The sequence below is a fragment of the Microcaecilia unicolor genome, chromosome 10, assembly GCF_901765095.1.
Source record: "Microcaecilia unicolor chromosome 10, aMicUni1.1, whole genome shotgun sequence".
Taxonomy (NCBI): Eukaryota; Metazoa; Chordata; class Amphibia; order Gymnophiona; family Siphonopidae; genus Microcaecilia; species Microcaecilia unicolor.
Window position 1 is genome coordinate 38,308,878 of NC_044040.1, and position 25,849 is coordinate 38,334,726.

General features: G+C 42.0%; 1 protein-coding gene across 1 annotated transcript in view; it reads right to left on the bottom strand.

Moving 5' to 3' along the window:
• The window catches only part of LRRK2 (leucine rich repeat kinase 2), a 255,631-nt gene that overhangs the window by 182,482 nt on the left and 47,300 nt on the right, over positions 1 to 25,849 (bottom strand). The window contains exons 5-11 of the mRNA XM_030216665.1: positions 21,008 to 21,142; positions 16,267 to 16,401; positions 13,816 to 13,947; positions 12,577 to 12,696; positions 7,222 to 7,349; positions 4,909 to 4,988; positions 1,773 to 1,879 (exon numbers count right to left, since the gene is read on the bottom strand). Of these exons, the coding sequence (XP_030072525.1) occupies positions 1,773 to 1,879; positions 4,909 to 4,988; positions 7,222 to 7,349; positions 12,577 to 12,696; positions 13,816 to 13,947; positions 16,267 to 16,401; positions 21,008 to 21,142 (837 nt within the window). The remainder of the gene's footprint in view (positions 1 to 1,772; positions 1,880 to 4,908; positions 4,989 to 7,221; positions 7,350 to 12,576; positions 12,697 to 13,815; positions 13,948 to 16,266; positions 16,402 to 21,007; positions 21,143 to 25,849) is intronic.

A 25,849-nucleotide genomic window follows, 5' to 3' on the forward strand; every position in this document is an offset into this window, starting at 1 on the left:
TTTCTGGACAACTTGCAGTGAAGAGATATGCAGGAAGCATAATGCAGGATGACAGTCATTATTTGCCCCAGTACTTCATATTGACTTATCATCTCAGAAACCTCGGGTAGGCCTCTAAAAGAAGTTGCACCTGATCCGACTGATTGAGGCACTTCTACATCCCACTGCTCTTCAGATTCTAGTACATTCTCTTGTCTTGTTACAAATAGATTACTATAACTCGCTATACAAATGCTTACAACAGAAGGACATACATCATATTCAGCTGATCCAAAACACTTCCATTAAACTGATCACTGTCACAAAAACACTTGATCATGTCACAACCCTACTAAACGTTGCCCACTGGTTACCAGTTCCACATAGAATAACCTATAAGATTTTACTTCTGGTGTTCCAAACAGTTACAACCATGTCCCCCTCTTTATTGGCACGTTTTGTTACACCATATTCTCCATTACGGGCTCTTCGCTCATCTCAACAAAACATTCAAGCCATTCCCTCCTTTCGACACATGATACAACCTGCAATTCTATCTTTTCAGTTGTTGGTCCTACCCTATAGAATGCTTTACTCCTCCAGCTCAGATCACAAACCTCACTAAAACTATTTAAAACTGACCTTAGAACTTTTCTCTCTGAAGATGCTTTTTTTTTTTTTTTTTACAAATTGTTAATTCCACTGTACTTGGAATCCCTCCCTCCCCCCCAATGTGAGCCTGTTTACCACTGTAACTACCCTTATCTATAGCCTTCTACTACCCCTTCTTTACCATCAATTATTGTAGTTCCTATATCTTCCCCCCCCCCCCCCACACACACACCAAAAAAAAGCTACATGCCTCTCCCCTTACTCTTACTATTTTCATTTCTCTTGATGTCTCTAATGGGGTCATAGAAACAAGACTGCTTCCCTTCCCTATGGACCTCTTCTGTGACCCTGAGTCAATGAACATTCATATGCCCTGCCCCCCTCCTGTATTGGCTTCCTTGTAGACAGGATACCCATGCAGAGTACTGGAGTCATGTGAACACACACTGACTCACACACAGGGTCCTGTGCCGACTGCTGCTGCTATTGCCACCACTGCTGCCGCCTTCATGTTTTGGATAAGTGTGGAAAGGAGAACACAGATGAGAGGGAGAAGGGTGGGGGGGGGTTGATATTTTTATGTATTATCTGGGGTTACGTGAATTATTAAGGGGATACACCCCAGGATGCCTTTTACCTCCTGGCCCCTGCTGTCTGGAATTATCTTCCTACTTAAGATTGAGATCTAATTTTAAAAAGTTTCAAAAGGGCCTTAAAGCTTACTTTTCAGATTGGCTTTTGAAGAGCAGCTGTGATGAGAATGGGGTCCTGGATAAAATAGTGGAAGTGTTTCTTCCTTCCCCCCCCCCCCCCCCCTTGTTTCACGTTTCTTTTTTTATATTTGGTATTTTACTCTGAGCTTCATTTTCTTGTCCCTGTGATCTCTATTATTTTATATGATGTAAATCACTTTGGTTGTTACCCATAAAGGTGGTATATCAAGAATCTAATAAACATAAACGTAAGTTTTAAAATGGAGTCATATTAGATAAACCTTTGGGAAGCACTATTGTAAAAGAACAAACAATATGGTTTTACAAATTTTAAAACTGATCACTACTCATAATGGAAATATGAAAGAGACCAGAAAACTGCAAAACTAGAAATGAGAATAGTTGCAAAATGTATTGTTTTCTTTGGTAAAACACAGTATCACCAAATGCAATCAAATAAAGACTTACCATCTTGCTCTGACAACGTGGCCAATGTATTAGCAGCTGCCTGAAACACTTCTTTAGACTCAAAATGATTCAATATAGCCAGCATCACTTCTCTGTGTATTGGGTACCTTATACAGACATACATAAAGTGTCTCATTTTCAAATACCAGTATCTTAACAAAATGTGTCTGCTATAAATCAGGCCTGTAGTATTTAAATTGGATAACAGAACAGATGGCTGACAGGATATACAACAGAGGTCTGTACAATCATCAGCGGAACATCGATTGTTTTACTCTTTCCGAAAGTATAAAGACTAGGAGACAGATCATGAAGTTATTAAGTAATAGATTTTATCTAAGATATAACTGTTGGGATGGAACTGTTTCTAGGAATTTGCTTCAGGCTTTATATTATTCATGAGCCTGCAAATAGGTGGGCTAATGTGGGATACAAATGCAATAAATAAATAAAATAATAAATAAACCATCATTTTTCCAGAAACTCATGCAAATTTATCTAATGCATATTTATTATGGGTATCCTGAAAACCCGACTGGCTCGATGTGCCCCAAGGACTGGGTTGAGAACCCCTGCCCTGGACACATATTTACCACATATACTCATTCTGCTACCACCGCAGTGGCCTATTACAAAATCAACCTTTTCCATGAATCAGGCCCATAGTACAACGTTTGGAAAAGGATGAATCAAAGTCTTTTGATATTAATAGAATGTGGAAGTGGTAAGAATGAGGAAAGGAGAGAAAGTGAAAATAAAATGAGTCACCCAGGCTACAACTTTTAGAAAGCCGTAAAGGATGCCACACAGTGGAATAACCTACAGTGTTGGTATGTGTTCATAAGAAAAGTAAGTAGAGAAAATAGGGGGAAGACTAAGGGCTTTCTTTTACAAAGCCATGCTAGCAATTCCTGTGCAGTACATAAGTACCGCCATACTGGGAAAAGACCAAGGGTCCATCAAGCCCAGCATCCCATCTCCGACAGCGGCCAAGCCAGGCTTCAAGAACCCAGCAACCCCCCCCCCCCCCCCCCCCCAAAAAAAAAAAAAAAAAAAAAATTTAATAATGTTCAATGGACTTTTCTCTCAGGAATCTGTCCAAACTCCCTTCAAACTCCGTAAGGCCAGCTGCTGTCACTACATTCTCCGGCAACGAGTTCCAGAGTCTAACTACATGCTGAGTAAAGAAAAACTTTCTCCTAATTGTTTTAAATCTACCAATTTCTATGGGCTTCCTCTCATTTACCACATAGGAATCACTAGCGTGGCTTTGTAAAAAAAATGCCCTAAATGTGTCAAATGCTACCTCTATGCTATGACACTGTTTTTCAGATAAACTACAGCTTCCATCTTCTGCTCTTTTCAAAGGTACCTTAACCATGTATAGAGCAGCAGGAAGTGACCAAAAAAGCATCCAAAACAACAGTGTGAGCTCTGTATTAGTGCCTAGCAGAGCTATGCAATTTGGTACACTTATTTGTACAATTCAGTGGCGTACCAGGGGGGGGCGGTCCGCCCCGGGTGCACACCGCTGGGGGGTGCCGCGGCTCGCGCCTGTGGGCTCCAACTTCGCTAACTTCCCTCGTTCACTGCAGCTCCCTCTGCCCCAGAACAGGTTACTTCCTGTTCCAGGGCAGAGGGAGCTGCAGCGAACGAGGGAAGTTAGCGAAGGCGGAGCCCACAAGCGCGCGCCGCAGCACCCCCCCCCCCCAGCGGCGTGCACCTGGGAGGGTGTCATTTCGCCGGGGGGGGGGAGGTGTAATTTCGCAGGGGGGTGGGGCGCTGCACCCGGGGGGGGGGGCACATCGGCGATTCGCCCCGGGTGCAATCCAAGTTAGGAATGCCACTGGTACAATTATACAAACTGTCAAATAATTAAATACTAACATGTTGGGGAAATTACAGACCCTGGTTTTACTTCCATATTGGGCAATAGGCTCACATCTTATAACATGAAAGACAGAAGGAGGGGCGTTAAAGGTGTTGTAAAAGGGGGGCTTTTACAGCACATTGATTTACTACAGGAGTCACCAGTCTGCAGTGTCTCACTATCACAAGTTGCCGACTCCCATGGTTTAAAAAAAATAAATAAATAAATAAAAAGAGACATGCTGCTGCTTTCAAACCACTTGCAAGTAGTGTTTTGTATCGCATGGGAGCACCGAAAAGTTATGGCCCAATGCTCCCAGGTCACATGTTAAAGAGGCTGGCACCTGTCCTCAAAAGCACTGACTGGAGCTAACACCCCCCCCCCCCCCAGGCTGAAAGCTCCTCTTTGGATTTCCCCCAAAGACCCCCTCATGTCATCCCAACCAGACCCCCCCAATCTAAAGGACCCCATAATGTCCGACCCCCCCACCTACCAGTTTCACCTCCCCCAACTGAAGCCCATTTCAGGCAGTACATCCCCCAGCCTCCCAAGGACCCCCCCTTCAGAAACATACCTTCTAGTTGTTGTACTGTGAGACTACCAATAGGGATCAGCAGCGCCATTTTGGAGAAACACTAGACACCAAGGATTTAGAGTACAGTAGACCCAGGTAGGTGGGGGGGGGGGGCAAAATTGGTGGTTTCAGGAGGGGCGCCACAAGGGGGCCCCTTTGGGTTCGGGAAAGCTGGCTGAGGTGGCAAAAGGTGCAGGTCCTTCTTAGGGGGAGCCCAAAAGGGCCTTTCAGCCTAGGGGGGGGGGGGGAGGAGTGTTGCTCTGTCCACTGCTATTTTAATGGTTATCTTGCGGCTTGCAACATGCATCCAGTACACACCGCAGGTCGAAGTATATATTTACATAGCAATAAGCTGCTTTACATGCACTTACATGTTTCGTATCTCATTACTATGTAACGTGGGGTGACCTAATTATCACTGTGTTAGGGCACCACAACCAGTCCTTGTGCCCTTAGCAAGAAGTAAGGGACAAATAATATGGGTTAGTACCCTAATGTAGCTTGATATCTACTGCCTCCCTGCCCCCCCCCCCGCCAAAAAAAAAAATCAGAAGCTAGTCATTCTGAAAGAACATGATTCAAATATCTCTTTACAGGCAACACCCTACAAAAAGCTTGTGGCATGTCAACATCAGTAAATTCTGTAAAAACAGCAAATAAATTGAAAGTTCTAGTATCTAAATAATACTGACTGTTTGTCACCATCTCCAACCATTGCATGAAGGTCCCTCTGATACATGAACAAATTGTTCAAAGCCCAACATGCAGCCTCCTAGATATGTATAAAAGAAAAAAAAGAAGAAGAAGACGACGACTTTTCAAAGGAAAATGAACTTTGTAAATCTATAATTATGTTTGCTTAGGCACAAAGTATAATAAAAGATTTTCAGATGTTTTTTTCATTACTGAGATTGATATGTTCATCACTGTATCTGCAGCACTGCTAAGCCTCTCATCTTATCCTTACTGCTTAGCCACTGAACCTCACAGTACAGATGAAAATAGGTAATTATGAACAAAAAAAATACCACACACATACTAGCACCATATCTATAAAAATATATATTTCTACTAATTCTGAGAAAAAAAATCAATTAGATCACAAAGTGAAAAGGACTGAAGTAGCCTTACGCAAATCTTAGGAGACATGTTGCTTTAAATTAAATAATTGTATCAAACATTGCTAATATGCAGTTTTACTGATGTCTTAAATTCAACTGGCAAAAAATTACAGACAATACATATAAGCTGAATAAGTCTTAAGACGACTACTATTATAACTTCATCTGTAAATTTTACTTCTGGTTATCATTAAACCTATTTAAGCATGACAACAAGTTCAGACACTGTTTTTGAGTTCACATCACAGGATAAGGATGGCTGAGACTGCCCTCCTACAGATCTTCAGGGAGATGGCCACTGTTTCCAGCTGGGGAAATGGAAGGGCAGTAGGACAAGAAGTAGCCAGCAGGAAGCAGTGTGTCAGAAGCAGAGTTGAAACAACGTGAATGAAAACTCAGAATCTCATAACGCAAACACCAAGGACACAAGATTTGCCATTAGTATGCTCCAGACAGGGACAGATTTAAATACAGATTTACATCAGCTGTAGCACTGCACTATTTCTGGAGAGGGAGGGATGGAGGAAGGGGTAGCCAGATGTCCATATATCTCAGGGTAGTGGGGGGAGGGGTACAAATTTGTCACAGCTGCATAACATTATATATTTACATCTATTCCATGTGGTAGTACAATGATTTTTATTTGGCACCAACATCCTATATAATAAAAAGCACCTCTGCTCTGAAGCTGAGAAAGTGAAGCCTTGAAGCATTCGTGCTCCTGCTGTATCATCCATCTCCTGAAATGACGTCACGTACTTCCGTGTTCGTAAAGACTAATCACTGGAAGGGAACACTGCAGAGTTGCCAGGCAACGGAATGCGACGTCACACGCATGAGGGTGTCATTGTCCCTCCCTTCCTCCCACTTCCAGGCCCCCTACCTCCAAATTTTAGAAGTCAACTTCACTTACGAAGTCGGGTTTAAGCCGCTGACAGCAGCAGCGGTGGTAACAGGCGTGCAGGCTCAACCCTTCTCTCTCTCTCAGCTGTGATCCCGCCCTTGCAGAAACAGGAAATGAGCTAAGAGAAGGGCCGAGCCTGCACGCATTTTACCACTGCTACTGGCCACCGTAATCCCGACTTCGTAAGTGAAGATGACTTTTAAAATTTGGAGGTAAGGGGCTAGGAACTGGAAGGGAGGGAGGGAGGGAGGGACGACAACACCCTCATTAATGTAACATTGCGTTCCGAGGGGGGGGGAACCTGGAACTGGGAGGGAAGGAGGGAGAGAGGGGGGAACCTGAAACTCGGAGGGAGGGAGAAAGGGGGGAACCTGAAACTCGGAGGGAGGGAGAGAGGGAGGGGGGAACCTGAAACTCGGTCCCCTGGAACTTGGAGGGAGGAAGGGGACGACCCTGGAACTCGGAGGGAGGGAAGGAGGGGACGACCCTGGAACTCGAAGGGAGGGAGGGAAGGGACGACCCTGGAACTCAGAGGAAGGGAGGGAAGGGGGGGCGACTCTGGAACTCGGAGGGACGACGACCCTGGAACTCGAAGAGAGGGGGGGGATGACCCTGGAACTCGGAGAGGGGGGACGACGACCCTGGAGCTTGGAGGGAGGGGGAGGACGACCCTGGAACTCGGAGGGAGGGGACGACCCTGGAACTCGGAGGGAGGCCCATGGCACACACTCTCATTCTCACACACACACTCGCACCCAGTCTCACTCTCTCTCTCTGTCACACAGACACACTCGTACATTCACTCTCTCTCTCTCTCTCTCTCTCTCTCTCACAGTCACTCACACATACTCTCTCAAACATACACACTCTGAGGAAACCCTTGCTAGCGCCCGTTTCATTGGTTTCAGAAACAGGCCTTTTTTCCTAGTAATATCTATAATCTGGTATTTCACCCAACTTACTGATAAATTCTTACTTACCTGCACATCAATGTTTTTTCTATGCTGTTTTAGTGCTTCATAACAAGCCCCCAACCACAACTTTTGTTTATTAGCACCCTCCTCTTCCTCCATTTCCTCCAAGTCTTTGTTTAAGTATATTGATTCAGCTTGAAAAGAAGTAAGTATGAAATGAGTATTAAATGCTGAAAAGTGCCCCATGAAATAATTCAAATTTTCTTACAGTATTATAGCTGTATGCCTTTATCACTCTTTTGTCGTCTCAATCATCATAATTCGCTTCCCCTTCTTTCACCTTCATTTTTATCATTTTTTAAATTTCTCTCCATCTATTCTCGCCTCTGACTCCTTTCCTTTATTTCCTTCTCCTGTCCCTCCTCTCACTAGTCCTTTTCCTTCCAGTTCCCTTTACTCCTTCACACAGCCTTGATATTCTTCTTGCCTACGCTTCCTTCTATTTTTCTCTCTTCTCCTATGTTTTCCACCTTCTCCCTCAAACCAATATCTCTTCTCTTCTAGCCCCATCCTTTCTGAGTTGCTCTCCTAACTAAACTTTGATAACAGTGGTAGGGTGCTAACTTGTGCCTGTGACTTTATAGCAGCTCTTATTATAATTTTCTAGTTGCTCAAATTTTCTAAGCATAAGCTTCTGATCTCTTACTATAGATGAGACCGTCTCTAAGATTTTTTTTATGTCCCCTTGTGTGCGTCCAATCCTTCCCAACTGACCATATCCAAGTTCTGAGGGAGTAATTCAACTTTACTTACTAAATTCAAAGTTTCTGCCACCAATTTTTTGATAGCTTCATCCATCTGTTTAATTACTGTCCAGAGCGTTCCCAGCGTAATCGCCATGGGAGTAGTCAATACCTTGACTTTTCCAAAGAGTCTACCCTCAGCTGTACTCACTGAGGAAGAGCTCCCGCTGCCACATGTCCTAAGCATCCGGGAGTCCCACCAGCTGGGGAACTGCAGTCTCCTCACGCAGAGCAGCTGGACAAAGTGGAACATTAGCATCCAGCGGGGATGACGCTCCTTCGCCGGGCCGCACTGGTGGGCTCCTGTTCCGGTTCACCAGCTGAGATCTGGCCATGTAACGCTCCAAAATCTGCTTGACCGGGGAAGAAGATCCGGCTGGAGGGGATAACACTTTCACTATCCCATTACGTTTTATATGGGGCATAGTGTAACAGGCAACAAGGAAGTGAGAAAACTTTCCAACAGAGATCGTGGAATGCTGTTGTTCGGTGTCTGGCTGCCATCTTGGCCAGCTCCTCAAACTTATTTTTATTTTTTAAGCTTGATAATTTCCTCCTGTTCCATTAGACTTCTACCTCAATTAGAACTCAGCTATACTGGTTACAGAACCATGAGATTCCAATAAAAATTACACAAATGTCTTTTTCCTCTTCCCCCCCCCCCCCCCCACCTTCTGGCCCGTCCCACTGGACTTGGCAGAGTTGTTCCCTGAAACAGTTACTTAAAGCTAAACAGTAGCCCCTGTTGGAATGCTATGAGATCTGGGACATGAAATCTACAGCTTCGAACTGAAGGATGCCAGCATGAAAAGACAAGGCTCTTGTCACATAAGTGTATTTTTGTAATTTATGTGATTTTGTATGGGAATCTCACATTGGACTCCAAATGGTTTATTCACACAAGCAACGTTTTTGTTTTGCATTTATACAGAAAGTGTTTTCGCCAACGATTGGGATTTCGATGCCTGTTTTTGAAAAGTTGGGTACTATTGGTCTTTTTCTACACTTTTTTTGTTGCAAATAAAGCAGTATTAGCTTGTAGAATAGCTTGTATGGTGGTCGCGATGGTGGGGGGAGGGGGAAATCGCAGTCCACTGGACCACCAGGGAAAGTTAAAAAAAAAAAAAGATGGGGGTGTGTCAGGGTCTTCTGGACAACCAGGGAAATAAAGAAAACAATTTGCAGGAGGGGGGGCCAGGAGGCGAGAGCCTTTGCAGCTACCTACTTGTGCTTCTCTCCTCTCCGACAGCTCCAAAGAAAGTAAAATTTGCTCATTAAATTAGGGCTGCTCTGGAGCTATGCATCCCCTGGAATACACATTAGACTAAGAATGAGCTCATTAGAATACTAATGACTCATTGTAATACATTTGCATGGGGGTCTCGGTGGCTGCTAATGGCACACGTTAGAGCCACGGAAAACCCTACATAAACGTTTGCTTTAGACTGGCTAGAACCAGTCTTAAGCAAACTTTAATAGTACAGTAAGCTTTGTGCATTTGGGCCTAAGGAATAATCTAAGGAAACATTTCGTAATAGAAAGGGTGGTGCAATGGCCTCAGCCAAGGTGGTAGAGAAGAGGACTGTATCTAAATTCAGAAAAATACAGGATAGGAACAGAGGATCTCTCAGGGAAAGGAAAGGATTGCAGAGCGTAGTAGTTGGTGTGGATAGGCAGGCTGGATAAGCCACGTTATCTTTATCTGTCATCATCTATGTTTCTCTGTTTCTAGTGCTATAGCTGCAATACAACTGTAAATAACAGAACAGATTCACCCATCCATAACCTAATCTTATCCAAGAGCTATTATCGTCCATTGATTCCTGCTGAAAAAACACACAGAGCTGACCTTACAGATCTAGATAACACCTTTGGTCACTGACAGCTATTGATCCATTATGCATCACCAGACAAAAAAGTCTGGCTCTAAAGTTAATCTGTTATAGACGGCTACAGTTTCAGGATTTATGGTTAAACTGATGGAAAATACTGAATAAAACACAAATTATGTAGCAGACTGTAACCAATGGAAAATGAGCAAGAAGACAGACAATTGTATTCACGAGGAGATGGCTAAATTAAAGGTGGACAAAGTGACGGGCCCAGATGGCATACATTTGAGGATACTGAAGGAACTGAGGGAAGTTCTGGCAGTTACACTGACCTTTTCAATGCTTCTCTAGAGTAAGGACTGGTCCCTCTCCACAAAAGCAGAAGTAAGGAAAAAGGTTGGGAACTACAAGCCGGTAAATCTGACTTCTATGGTAAGTAAATTCATGGAAATGCTAAGTTTTTGGAATCCAGTGGATTACAGGACCCAAGGCAACATGGTTTCACTAGAGGCAGGACTCATCAGACAAATCTAATTAATTTATTTGACTGGGCAACTAGAGAGTTGGATCAAGGGAGATGTGGTGTATTTAGATTTTAGCAAAGCCTTTAACACAATTCCACATAGAGAACTAATAAATAAACTGAGTGTCCTTAGTATTGGCCCTAAAGTGACTGACTGGGTTGAGTGGAAGACAACAGAGGGTAGTGATAAATGGATCTCATTTTGAGGAAAAGGCTGTCACCAGTAGTGTACCACAAGGCCAGTTCTTTTTTTTTTTTTTTTAATTTTTATGAAGTCTTTATTGAAAAATAATACACAAAACCTGATACAGAACACATCTTCCACATCGCATTGCAAGCCAATTGAACATAATACAATTCTTTAGTGATGTAGCGGCCTACTAATACAAAGCTAAATGATGGTGCCAAAACAAATATAGTGAACATAGCTTATTGCGCTAGAGCACTGGTTAAACGAGTCAGGTTCTCCAGCTCAGAACTTCAGTCTTTATAAATTTTGTCATTTTCCCCAACTCCTTCCCACCCAAGGTCAGTTCTTTTAAACATTTTTGTAAGCGATATTGCTGAAGTGCTGCCTGGTAATATTGTCCTCTTTGCGGATGATACTAAAATCTTCAACAAGGTAGACACCCCTAATTGTGTGGAAAACATGAGGAAGGATTTAGCAAAGCTAGAGGAATGGCCTGGAATTTGGCAGTTAAGATTTAATGCTAAAAAATGCATGGTCATGCATTTGGACTGCAAATACCCGAGGGAACAGCACCATTTAGGGGGTGAAGAACTATTGTGTAAGAAAGAGAAGTGGGACTTGGGTGTTACTGTATGTGATGATCTTAAGGTGGCCAAACAGATAGAAAAGGCAATGGCGAAAGCTAGAAGGACATTTGGGTACATAGGGAGAGGAATGGCCAGTAGAAAAAAGGAGGTGATGATGCCCATGTATAAGACTCTGCTGAGACCACATTTAGAATATAGTATACAATTCTGGAGACCGCACCTTCAAAAAGATATAAACATTATGGAGTCAGTCCAGAAGGTGGCTACAAAAATCATCAGTGCAAAGGAAGCTCTGGAACGAGGGAGCATAGGATGAAGGTGAAAGGGGAAAGACTCAGAAGTAACCTGAGGAAATACTGCATCAGGGAAAGGGTGGTGAATTCGTGGAAGAGCCTCTCGGTGGAAGTTGTGGAGATGAAAATAGTATCTGAATTCAAGAGAGCTTGGGAGAAGTACATAGGATCTCTAAGGGAATGCCGCAGCATCGGTGAGACATTTTAATGAGGTGGAAGAGAGTCAGTGCAGATAAGGGGTATTCCCAGCCCTCCTCTTCCTCTTGTCAGTACAAGGATGCACATGGTTAAACATAAAATCGCCAATTGCATTCTTCTTACAAATTTGGATACATTGGATTTCAGGTAAAACACGGAGTAAGTTTGTTTCAAGTGTAGTTTAGCTGAAAGAGTGCCTGGGAGGATATGTCAATGACCCAGTGCACCCTACTGATCCATGGTCAGGAACCTAGGTAGGAGCATAAAAAGTGGGTACTGTCATGCCCCTCACCTGTTCTCTGTAGTCTCCAGCAGCATTCCGTGCCAAGAAAGATGTTTACCTCCTGGAAGCCCAGCACTTCCTTTATAGCCCTGCAAGAGGGCGCTGGCTGATGTCATCACTTCCTGTCTGAAAATATAAGTAATTTCCTGACTCCCAGCCAGCACCTTTGCAGCAGGTCTCCTAAAGATGTCTAGTATGTGTTGCTACCTTGTTCCAGTTTGTCTCCTGTTCCTGCCCGTGTCTTGTTCTAGACCTGCTCCATGTTCCAGCCTTGCTCCAGCCAAGTCTTCCAGCGCCAACCTTGTCTGGGTTTCTCATCCACCACCAGTCGAGGCCTAGCTAGCCCTCAGGTTGGCTAGGTAGCATCAACTTGGCTGTGGGCTAAGGGCTCATCCTGAGCCATGACAGGTACATCACTTTTCAGACTGGCTAAATCTGCACCTCACAATGATACATATTCTATTAGTTCACTCCCTTTGTAATTTGGCTGTCCATGCAGGTATTCATACCACTTGATGACTTTTAAAAATAAACCTGAAAGCTTAGATTCTGAGGCCACCACCCAATATATTCCAAGCAGAAGCAGGTGGGTTGTTTCCAGCACTTCATTTGCACCAACCCCTACCTTTACTACTTTAGTCTATACACCAGCAACCTATATTTGTTCAAAGATTAATTTTCAAAATGCTTGTTGTATATCAGTAGTACTTACTGAGAAGAGCTAAGCAGCTAAGGCCTGCTGCCTGAAGCTTGGCATTTAAAGGGTACTGACCAACAGCTGCCATGATAACTTCATGGACGTAATTCAGTACTAGAATATTGAAAAAATTTTCTGTAAAACAATAAAAATGTTAATAGTTTTATAACGTACACAAACCTGAAATGTATGTAGACACAGAAAATGCTGGGGAAGGAAACTATATGTGAAAAAATCTTAAGCATAAAAAGAAGAAAAAAAGGAAATGGACATGCAGTAACTTAAGCCATTTCCTGGGAGAGCCCTTACTGCCTCCTATTTAGGAGGCAGTAAGGGCTCCCGTGCTAACCTGGTGGTAACCACTTAGTGCATGGCGCTGCCCAGTAGCCCGGCAAACACAGAAGAAAGCGGACCTCCGCAATGGAAAAACCAAGAAAAGAACACAGCGAAGGTGACAAGATGGATGACGCCAAACAAACTTCTACTGGACTCAGAAAAAAGTTCACAGCAAGAGTTTATTCTTAAAAAACTGGACTCGACACGAGAACAGTGACGCTCACACTCTCATCAAGAAGCTCAGAAGTTTTTCTCAATTTTCCTAAGGTATTGTTAAAGAAATCCAGTGTTTGCACAAGACTCTCCTTATGAGAACCAATAGCACTTTGCCATACAGGGACTCCTGAGGCAGGCCTGAACGGCCGAAACACGACTCGTGTGGAGTCCAGTTTTTTAAGAATAAACTCTTGCTGTGAACTTTTTTCTGAGTCCAGTAGAAGTCTGTTTGGTGTCATCCATCTTGTCACCTTCGCTGTGTTCTTTTCTTGGCTGCCCAGTAGCCGCCAGGTAAGCTCCCGGCACTAAAAATTGGGTTTTTTCAAGCGCTGGAAATGGCGCGCAGAACACACCAGAACTACCGCTGGGCTCCTGTGGCAGTTGCCAATTTGCCATGCACCACTGTACAGTAACTCTACCGCAGCTTTATAAAAGGGCAGCAGAATGAATCCAGCTAACTGAAAACAAATTCAGTAGTAAAAACTGCTAACCAAACCACAAAGATAAAAATTAAAGCTGAATTTAGTTTCCTTCTCTCCCCTCCCCCCCCCCTTCAATATAGAAAAAATACTGACTGAGGCTCACAATAACAAAATTTTGCTATTCATCCTCCACACAGCGCATCCTACAACACACACAGACATAGCAAAAAGTACAATTTTAGTTATCTCATTTCAAATACCAAGTAAAAAAAAACCTCACCTAATGTCAGCTTCTGGAACAAACAGCAACTCACTTCCTGAATCTTTTCATTGCTCGGAAAGGACATCATTAAGTTAATTATAACATTGTAGCATCGAACATTCCCAGACATAAGTACTTCAGCATTGCTGGCTGAAACAGATCAAAAGTGTATACTATTATTGTTGCAATCTTTAGGAGGAAACAAAAAAAAAAGGCTCTTAAATTCTCAGGAGTCATTGTAGAAAAAGGAGGTTACTCGTGCTGGCTGCCTCAGGCAGGTATAAGCTTTAAAGCAGCTCAATATTTCTGTCAGGATTTAATTCTTCAGCAAATAAATACCTACTAGTTACTGTTATTTTCTCAGCCTCCAGACTTGCCTTATAAGAATGTCAACACTGCAACTTCAAACAGCCATGAAAAACAGTCATCAATTATAACAGTGCAATGCAAACTGACCCTAATTTAAGACAACCATATTTTTGTCAAGGGGACTATATCCCTCCATGCTCTTTTCTCACCCCTTCCTAATATTTTTACTTTGTCAGAGAATATTCCTGTCAGGAATTCTGATGATCATGAGAGAAAGAAAAGACCATGAAAGATTTGAGAATCCATATCAAATAAGATCTATTAGGTCATCTCTAGCCACAATGGCCATCTTCTAGGGAAGTTATATTATTTCCATAAAGGGGAGATAAGAAAAGAAGGAATGTTTCTACACTATAGGATTTCTTATACAGAGGTAAATTTAATACAATGAAGAAATGAGCCATGGCCATGAGAATTCTAACAACACTGGCTCATTTAAACATTGTTCAAATGAGATTTGAGGCATTTCATGATGTAAACTCATGAAAAATCACAAACTTCATTGGAACAATTTTACATGTGTAATTTTATTATGTGTAAATCTTATTTGTATAATTCAATTCACTCATGATTCTGCATAATTTTTGCAAATGTCTTTATAAATGCTGAATTACATAGGCAAAACCATGAACATGTGCATTACAAATTTGAAAATGCAATTGTAACCTCCCTGTTATGAGGTTACTGAGAGGATAAAGCTCTGGTAGAAGGTCACGGGGGGCAATAACCGAGCACCCTGAGTAAGGAATTACGCCCAGCCCTAGGGGACGGGTTAGGAAATAAAATGCAGCAAGATGGTGCAGTAGAAGAGATGAGTAACATGTTGGGAGGAGTTAGGAGGGGTAAAAGTGTTATCATGTCCATGCACATGGTCTTTTGGTTGCCCTAACATTCCCCTGCCATTACATCAGAGAAAAGGAGAAGGGGAGTCCCTGGTGAAGATCTATGAAACACTGACTAGAAGAGAAGGAGAGTCCCTGTTGGCAGAAACAGAGATTGAAGGTTGAGCTCTGGGTCGGAGTCAAATGGACCAAATCCAGGAGCAAGAGATGAGAGCTAAGGAGAGCTTCATCTTATGGAGAAGATCGGATAACGGGATCTGGACCTGAGCAAGGAAGGAAAGTAGCTGTTTGGGATTTGTTCCACCAAAAGGGACGGGGGCAAGGGGATTAACTGTACAAATTGTAAATAGTTGATTTGGCATCCCTGTAAATATTTTCACCAAGGACAAGCTGATTTCACTTGACTGTATTGAACTATTATCTATTTTTGAACAGACTGAGTTGCCAGTGGTTGAATTAAATAAAAGTTCCATTTATTTTTATTATAAACTACGGGACTGTGGAGTCATTTAATTTTGGAAAGCGCCTCGGAAGACAATGGCTCTCCGGGTACACTCTGCCAGTTTGCATCCCACAGAGGATTTGAACCAAAGACTGAATTCCTGGGATGAGAAGAGTGTCTCCATACCCAATAGCCAATTCTTTTTCTCAGGTGGAGACACCGAGCGCCAACTGTGAGGTGAAGGGTCCGAAGGCGTCTGCCCTCTCGGCGTTTCACAATTAAGCATATTATTTGCTGTTTTTATGTACAGTATTGCATTTGTGAAGTTATTCCCCTGCTTATCACATTGGCCTCCATAGACTTTCTAGAACATTCTAACTGCTGTATTAACAGCAAACGTAGCTTAGTAAATAAGTCCTTCTAAGCATTAAACCATATGTGACCTTCTCTGGGAAAAGATGACTAAAGTAGCAAATCCAAAATGTTGAGAATGGCTGATTTTTCAAATCATGGGTCCATAAGCAGTCTGTAAAAGTTACATGTTTGAATTCTGCAACTTTTATATTTTTTTCTAATAAAAATATAAGGTTTGAACTATGGTATTACAAATAGTTTGCTCTAACAGAATTCATTAAAACGTCATTTTTTTTCTGTGGACTTTACTCACATATCACTTTCTTTACTTCCCCAGACATGTAAAATAGCTTTAGTTTTTCACTTGGACATACTGTACCCATAGCTGGAAAAATAAACTAAATCTCTATTCTTTCTCAAACAGACATCCCACTGCAATAACTGCACACTTACAACACTTACATGAACCAGCTAATGGAAGAAGAGCACAAAGTGCTGGAACGATCACATCTTCTTTTTCTTCAAATATTTTCAACGCATTTAATACGATCATATGATCTTTGGTGTCAACAAACTCAGTCAACTGCTCCTCTGGAACTAAAATGGGAAGTAAACATTAGTTAAAGAAAAGATTGTATTCATATTTATTCATCTAGTCAAAACGTTTTAGAATATTGTAGAGGACAAGTAAAAGTGAAGTTGATTTTTTACTCTTTCAAAAAGTGCAAAGACTAGGGGACACTCAATGAAGTTACACAGAAATACTTTTAAAAGAAATAGGAGGAAATATTTTTTTCACTCAACAAATAGTTCAGATCTGGAACTCAGACCAACGGTCCATCCAGTCTAGTATCCTGTTTTCCAAACAGTGGCCAAGCCAGGTCACAAGTACCTGGCAGAAACCCAAATCGTGGCAACATTCCATGCTTCCCATGTCCGTCTCAATAGCAGACTATGGTCTTTTCCTCCAGGAATTTGTCCTAACCTTTTATAAACCCAGATACACTAACCGCTGCTACCACATTCTCCGGAAAGAGTTCCAGAGCTTAACTTTTCATTGAGTGATTAATATATCCAGCATATGGCATTTTTAAACACCTAAAATAGGGCCCCTGAGATGTAGGGTTTAAGTAACGAAAAGCATTTCCAGTGTGTATGGAGTCCATCATATGCATCAATCGCGATCCTTAGTGCTGTGTGACGCCATAATTTCAAGATGAAGAACTGTGTTTGGTGAACTCATGTAAGCTGTTATAAAATTATCCAAGGTTATATGCATACAAAGGCAGGTGCTCATAAAATATAGTACTTACTTTTATGCAATATATATGTAGGTGTTTCTTTTTTTTTTTTTTTTCAGATTAATGATTTAATTTAAAATATTGTAAAATATGCAGACAGGGAAGGCTGGGGAAACAAGAAGAGATGACTAAGAGAATGAGCACTAATTTTGAATTTTAAGAACTTGCTTCATGTCATTCTATCACAACAGGAACATAAATGCCAAAAGTAGCATGATGAATTAGTATTTGGCAGTATTCTCTACAAAGAAGTTACCTATGAAGGACCAAAGCATATGTTATTTGCTATCTTCATGAATAAAAGATACAGGAAAGACAGATTTAAAAAAAGACAAAGTTGGTGGAAAAATAGTTACTATAGTCAAGATGTGTTTATCTTGAAATAAGTGTTTTGTTTCTTTCCAAATATTTTATTAATTTCCAAGAATACAAATAACAGGAAAACAATGATGGAAAAACATAGGAAGCAAGAAACACAACAGGGGGAAAAGAAAAAAGAGAAAGGAAAGAAGAGAAAAAAGGAGGGGAAAGCATCCAGGTGTTTAACAAATAAGTCCTTTGTACTGGTTTAAGGTGTGGCCTGAATAGTTTGGAGGTAGTTGTCCAAAATAGACCAAATTTTTTTCCCTTAGATACTATCATCCGACTTTTTGCAGCCATGGCGAGCTCAAACTTCTGATGCTGCAGGACTGTATTCCACTAGAAATGAATATTCAGCAACTGTGCATTTTTCCAGTTTTGCAAAATATGCCGTTGAGCAATAGTGAGGAGAATGTCCAATAGTTTTGATTGCGGGGAGGTCAAATCAAAAGTTGCATGAACGGACTTAAAAATTACAATTTAATAATTCAGGTCATCAGTTATGGGCAAAAGTTTTTGTATAATATTCCAAACAGCCTTCCAGAATTGAAAGATCGGAGGACACTCATATAACATATGAGAGAAAGTACCCACTTGCAGCGAACAGTGCCAACATTTGTCTGATGAGTTCAGGCCAGCAGTAGCAAGTTTTCGAGGAGTCCAATTGGTTTTATGATATAAAAAAAACATAGACCGCTGCAGAGGAAAGAGGTTTCATAACTTTAGACCAGAAACAGAACCACATATTTTCATCTACCACAGACTCTGTATCAAGCTACCAATTATGTTGAAGGGCAGTGTTGAAGTTGTGTGTTGCGTTAATAAAAATTTTATAAATAGATGAAGCTGTGTGCCCAGCTAATACTAGTGTCTGGGCGTTGGCAAATAAAGAAGGCAGCCGAGATGACAATGATGCCAGCTCAACAGATGCCTTCACACTATGAGTAAGTTGCATCCTTTGAAAGAACATAGTAGGAGGTAGAGAAAATTTGGATACCACCTCAGAAAAGGACCAAAACCTATTATCAGCATTAACAATATCAGACAGATAGAAGACTCCCTTATCTATCCACTCTTTCCAAAAGAATGGAGCCTTATTTATTAAGATATGCGGATTATACCAAAGTGACTGATGTGATGACTTACTGAAAGGTATTGCTTGAAATTTGTCGAGGTCCAATAGACATTTGACCATGGAGACTATAATCTGATTAACTCTATGTGATGGAAATGAAGAAGCAGTAAGAAGAAGCAGTAAAGTGAGAGGAGCTACCATGGCCTCCTCCAATTGCAGCCACATGGGCTTGTATTCAGAAGTGCGGAAGAACCATCTGCACCCCTGCTGCAAAATGTAAGATTTATGATAAGTGAGGAAGTCGGGAAATAAAACTCCGCCTTTTTCCCTTGTGCATTTAAGTTTCCTCAAAGCAATTTTTGGAGGCTTATTTGACCATAGAAAGGAAGATAATAATTTGTCAACTTGTGAGTAGAATGGAAGGGGGAAAACGATCAGAAGCATACTGAGGATAAAATTAATTTTTGGAGATATCATCATTTTAATAGTTTCAAGCCGGCCCCACCAGGACAAGTGTAGAGGATGCCAGGAATGCAGCAAAGCTTTAAGGGTTTTCAAGATTAAGTCGGAGTTATGATGAATACAATCTATAGAGTTGGCGTGCAATTCTATTCCTAAGTATTTAATTTTTGGGGTGGCCCACACCAAGTTAAAAGACTGAGCTATATTCGGAAGCGCTAATGCGTTGAGAGGAAATAATTCCGTCTTCTGCTGATTGATTTTGTAGCACGAAAATTTGGAAAAGTGAGCAATTAGGTCCAGGAGCGCTGGGATAGACTGGTTCGGATCAGAAATATAAAGTAAGACATCATCTGCATAGGCAGAATACTTAAATTCTAGATCTTTATAGACAATTCCATGTACACATGCATGAGATCTAATCGCAATTAGAAGCGGCTCTAACGCAATATTGAAGAGGTATGGGGATAATGGACAGCCTTGCCTGGTGCCACGGAGCAAAATAATGTTCTCTGACAAAAGGTTATTAGTGATTTCCTTGGCTACTGGTTTTGCATAAAGAGACTGAACTTTAAGCACAAATTCAGATGGGCAGCCGAACCAGGTTAGCACTTCAATGAGAAAGTTCCATTCAATCCTGTCAAAGGCCTTTTCTGCATCCAATGATAAAGCCACAATTGGTTGGGGCTGGAAAGGAGGCTATATGCGATAAATGAAGAAAAAGCCTTGCGTTATCGCTAATAAGTCGTCCAGGCATGAAACCTACTTGACAGGGATGAATAATTTTATGCACAACTTTTTTAAGACGGTTGGCTAGAATTTTAGCATATAGTTTATAGTCCGCATTGAGTAAGGATATAGGCCAGTAATTAGACACCAAAAGAGGATCTCTATTCGGTTTAGGAATGACCGTTATGACTGCCTCTGCGAATCGACTGGTGGAGGTGGTTTCCGGAGACAGGTCATTGAATAAAAGTAAGAGAAAAGGAATGAGGTCAAATTTAAAGACTTTGTAGAACTCTATAGGGATCCCGTCTGGGCCTGGGGACTTCCCTAGAGGAGAGTCTTGGATGGCCACTCTAATTTCTTTTTCAGTGATGGGCTCCAGAAGGGGGATGACTTCCTGCTCTGTCCATTTAGGACATTGTAGGGGGGTTAAAAAATTTTCCGTTAAGTGAAGTGATTGAGGGGCTTCTGACTGGTATAGTTCTGAATAAAAATGATGAAAAGCCCTGGAAATATCGGTTTGAGAGGTGACAATGCTATGCTCAGATATTTTAATTTCAGAGATCTGCACCTTGGATATGTAGGTGTTTCTTATAAAATACTTGTACGTGCTTGTGCACCAACCTTTTATAACCATGCTGGCTACCTTTTATAAAATTACCCTTTAAGTTTGTAACTCAGACATTGGAATTTACCCAGGAATGGAAGACATTGTCCCTTTTGGAAGTGGATATTTATGTGTTGTCTTAATTGTTTCTTTTCATATGATTGGTTTTATGATGATTGTGCTATGCAATGTATATATATATGTATTTTTTTACATCCTTACCATGATGCATGTTCCTGCAAGAGAAGGCCCATGTTCAAAAACCATCACTACCTCAATGAAATGAAGGCTCTTCACTCTATCTACCTCCATAAGACAAATGAATATAAACAAAATTTAGTGGGACTCCCCCACAAAAAAAAAAAAAAAAAAAAAAAAAACATACTGGGAAGTGAACTAATACTATTTTTTGTACCAGCTCAGAAGCAGCTCCCCGCAACCACAAACTGATAGTACACGTGTCCCTGAATGTTGTAGTCTGATTCTTTACACAATCCTCTCCCAAGGGGCACAAAGCCCATTTTGCCTGATTAGACTTATACTGTAACATTTTTTCACCACATAAATGGTATTTCATTTCATACCACAGAAAGCACCTCTGGTAATGAATGACAGATAAATGGTTGGCTATTATTTTACAATCAGTTACAATTTGGTAAAATATGGAAATTGTACCTTTCTCAAACAGTAGCTGCAATGCTTGGCATCCGTATTTCTGAATGTCTGCATTTTCAGAGAAATTTTTCAAGGCCTCAAAAAGTAAGACAAAAATATCCAACTCTTCATCCAAAAGCAAATATGTTATTACATCTAAAAAGAATATAAATATTCCCAATTAATTAAAATAGCAAATTGTTCTGTGCTATGAGCTTCAGCAATCAGTTGTGTGAACAAAGCTAATCTGAGCAGAAGCACAGAGCAACTACACTCTTTCCTCACATCTTAGGTATTGTAACACAGCCATAAATATTCGACTTAAGAAACCAGCTCTCTGCAGATGTATTGGTGGCAGAATATCACTTCTTTGGAAGAAATATTTTCCTTTAACTATCCAATTATATTTAGAAGCATTTTTTGAAACTGCTTCTTTAAAAAAAAAAAACAACAACAACAACCTATAAGATCAATAATAAGGAAAAAAGTATTTCAGAATGGTTTAAAGAAACCCTCTACGTACCATGAAATTTTTCAGCCATGCATGCATTAAGTCCTAAAATTTAATATATACTGAAAAACAGTTCAATCTGCTCGAAGATAAAGGCCCAGATGCATCAACCAAACGTAAAAAAAGCAAAATCGTTAAAGCCATTACCGAATTTTAAAAAACGACCAATGCTCCAAAAAAACAAGTCGCACAAGTTCGGTGCGGTATTGTAAAGAACGATGCACTAATCCCCGTCGGTAATCGGCTCGTAAAGCATGCACAGAGCAGCCAAGCGTTATGCTGGCTGCTCTGCGCATGCCAGAAACGTAAGAAAAAAAAGAAAACACAAACACGTGGCTCCCCACTTTCCCCTGCATGTCTCCACAAACATTAAAGGATCGGGAGGGGGCAAAGGCGCTCATCAGCAGCGTCCTGTATGGACGGCCTTGCCTTGCCCCCCCCCCCCCCCCGAAGTCCCCGCTGCTCCGTTTGTGAAATAAAAGCTTTTAAAAATGAAACCTTTGCAGTTGCTGGGCTCCCCCTCCCTTCCTGTCTCTCTCTACTTCAGTCGGCAATGCTCCGCCTCCTGCCCTCCTCCACCTCCGTGCCCCCCCCCGATTTCGTCCCCCGCCGCTTCCCCCCCCCCCCCCCCCACCACCATAATGGCCGGTGCAGCGCCTCTCACCTATGTTTGAAGGCGCTGCACAGGATGGATCAGCTGTTCTTGAGCTCTGTTTCCTCCGATGTCTCCTTCTTCTTCCTGTGTCCGCCCTCCTCTGACGTCAGTTATCTACGTAGATAGCTGACGTCAGAGGAGGGCGGACACAGGAAGAAGGAGACATCGAAGGAGACAGAAGAGCTCAAGAACAGCTGATCCATCCTGTGCAGCGCCTTCAAACATAGGTGAGAGGCGCTGCACCGGCCATGTTGGTGGAGGGGGGGTCCGGTGGGGGGGGGGAGCGGCGGAGCACGGAGGTGGAGGAGGTCAGGAGGCGGAGCATTGCCGACTGAAGAAGAGAGAGACAGGAAGGGAGGGGGAGCCCAGCAACTGCAAAGGTTTCATTTTTAAAAGCTTTTATTTCACAAACAGAGCAGCAGGGAGCAGCGGGGACTTCGGGGGGGGGGGGGGCAAGGCAAGGCCGTCCATACAGGACGCTGCTGATGAGCGCCTTTGCCCCCTCCCGATCCTTTTTTAATTTAGTTTCCTTTTTTATTTTAGGCACAGGGAAGCAGGGAGCCACTTTTCTTTTAAAACATGCCAGCAATTTGGTTTTTCATCGTGCAGGGGGCAGTGGGGAGATGACAGCTCAGGCTTTAACGACAGGTCTGAGCTGACGTTAAATTTCTGGCGGTAAGTGAATCGTTGCTATCGTCGGTATGGTTAGTGCATTCCGAATTGTCTACATTTCAATGGTAGTTTCTCATTTGCATTCCAGTTTCGTAAGCTGCTACTGCCGTCGAAAAATAGGCTTTAGTGCATGGAAAGGATAGGAAATTCTTCCTTAAGGGCTCATTTAACGATGAAAAACGTTTAGTGCATCTGGGCCAAAGTCAGGCTATCCAGTGAGCTGAAGCACAATGGAATGTGGATTATGCAATAAAACAGTGATCCTAAATATTCAAATAAATCTGCTACCGAATGACTGAAGGAAAGAGTTTTTGTTTTGTGGTGAACAAGTCAAAGTCCAAACTTAATCTTATTGCTATGACAAGACCTTAAACAAGTTGTTCATGCACAAAGCCACCTAATCTGAAACACAAATCGGTGAAAAGCAAACTCCCAATACAATCTCAAACAGAAGAGAATGGTACATGTTCCTGCAACATACCAAGCTGCAAACTGTGCCAATACATTTCACAGGATCCCACAGAATCCCATAAAGGCGTATTTTCAAAGCACTTAAAGTCTAACAAGCAGATGACCAAAACCCTGCGGTGTTCCAAACAGCGCTCCAAAAATAGCGTGGGGCGTTATTAGACCTATGATCAGAGATAATTGCATGCAAATTTAAGCACACAATTATCTCTGATCATGGGGTAGAAGTGCGGAAGAATTGTGCCTGAGCATGCGCTCAGCACAATCCTCCCGCACTTGTTTGACAGATCTGGGCTGTCAAAAGCCCAAACCTGTCGAACACAGGGGCTGGAGGTCCATGGGACCACCAGGCTCCAACTACCCCTGCCCCGAGCAACGGGGGCTGGAGGTCCAGCGGACCTCCGGTCCCCACGATGACCCCCCCCAGGTTCAGGGAGGACTGGCGATCCGAGGGGTCTCCAGCCCCCCTAACTGCCCTCAACATTTCCAAAATAGTCCCTGGTGGCCCAGTGGGCGACCAACCCCCCCCCCCCCCCCCCCCCAGCAAAAAGGGGGCTGGAGGTCCGCTGGATCTCCCCCCCCCCAGGTTCAGGGAGGGATGGAGATCCGGTGGGTCTCCAGCCCCCCTAACCCCCCCCAGCAAAGGGTCCCTGGTGGTCCAGTGATCAATCCGCCCCCCCTCCCCACCACCCTACCTTGTGGGTTGGAGGAGGGAAGTAGCCTGCTTCCCTCCTCTTCCTTCGACGCTGAACCATATAAGGGAGTTTCTTTTGATCATCCCCTTGTAAGTGCTTTAAAAATGAGCCCCATAGTCACTCACATGGGAAAAACATTCAGCATAAGGGGATCCTTCACTTGCTCATCTTCAAATGTGGTATAAATCATTCAATGCAAAAAGTGAAAAGAAGGGTGCTATATTGCTAAAGACGAGAATCAATTTACACAGACATCATATTAAACATCACAATGCCAAGCAGGATGTCACTTCTGTGAGACCCTTGAAGTCAAAATGATGAAATATTTTAACATCCACCAGGACTTAAAGATCTGGGTTTTCTATCCCATTATAAACCATAAACCTTTACTGCTTTGTCACCCTCTTATCACCCATCCATCTCTCCTGTCTCTCACTCACCCAGCTCTCCCTGTTTCTCACCTAACCCAACCTACCACACCCTCTTCCTGCGAGACTGTCATTGGAATGCTTTTGTGTTAGAGGTCTATAAAATAATGAGTGGAGTTGAACGGGTAGATGTGAAGCATCTGTTCACACTATCCAAAAACACTAGGACTAGGGGGCATGCGATGACGCTACAATGTAGTAAATTTAAAATGAATCAGAGAAACTTTTTCTTCACTCAACGTGTAATTAATCTCTGGAATTCGTTGCCAGGGAATGTGGTAACGGCGGTTAGCTTAGCGGAGTTTAAAAAAAGGTTTGGACGGCTTCCTAAAGGAAAAGTCCATATTAAATGGGCTTGGGGAAAATCCACTATTTCTGGGATAAGCAGTATAAAATGTTTTGTACTTTTTTGGGATCTTGCCAGGTATTTGTGATCTGGATTGGCCACTGTTGGAAACAGAATGCTGGGTTTGATGGACCTTTGGTCTTTCCCAGTATGGCAATACTTATGTACTTATTCTGATATTTGTCAACATTTGTTCATTTCTGGAGGATTGCCTTTGAAAGCTAATCAAAAAATGTATTAAGTTGGACTATCATCTTATTTTTTTTTCTGTGTGTTTTATTTCTATTTATTACCTTCAAAAGTGGACTAACATGGCTATGACACTACTAAGAACAAAGGTGAATGAGTTCTGTATGGGAGAAACTAATCAACAGCTACATTTAGTTGAAAATTACTGAATGATCAATTCACCTACATTTTCACACACGCATACTTACTGTTGAATCTTGGCGCTGGATAAATAATCAAAATATATATTCTTTTTGTTCATGTCTTTTTTTTTTTTATATACTTAGTTGATACCTTTCAAAGATGAGTTACATTCAGGGACTGTATATAATTCCATATCCCCAGAGGGCTGAGTATAAACCAAAAGCTTACAGTGTAACATGGCAATTCTATAAATTGGCGCCAAGAATAAAACATGTAGGCACTAAGATTCTGATACAAACTATGAGCATTAAGTCAGCAATGCTGCGCATACCAATTAGCTTTAACCATTGAATGATGCAGAATCTCAGTAGATTAACTACACAGCAATGTTTGTCTTTGTGTCTGATGTATGAATGCCATAATTGATTGCTTTGTTCTTTTGTGTGAGAAATTTGTCTTCTTTCCTATCTTTTAATGAGGTTCCTAAATTAGGACTATTTTTAAAGTTATTGTAACATTTGTTTTGTGAACCGTTCTGATTTGCTTTGCAATAAGTGAAGGGACAGTAAAGTAAATAAAGGATAACTGCTGGTGCCTAATTGTGCTCTGAAGTGCGTATAACATGCATACCACTCTCTGCGCATGTGTGCATGCCCTCGAACTTACACGCTAAGCAATTTCTGACGCATATGTTATAAAATAGCTCCTATCACTTA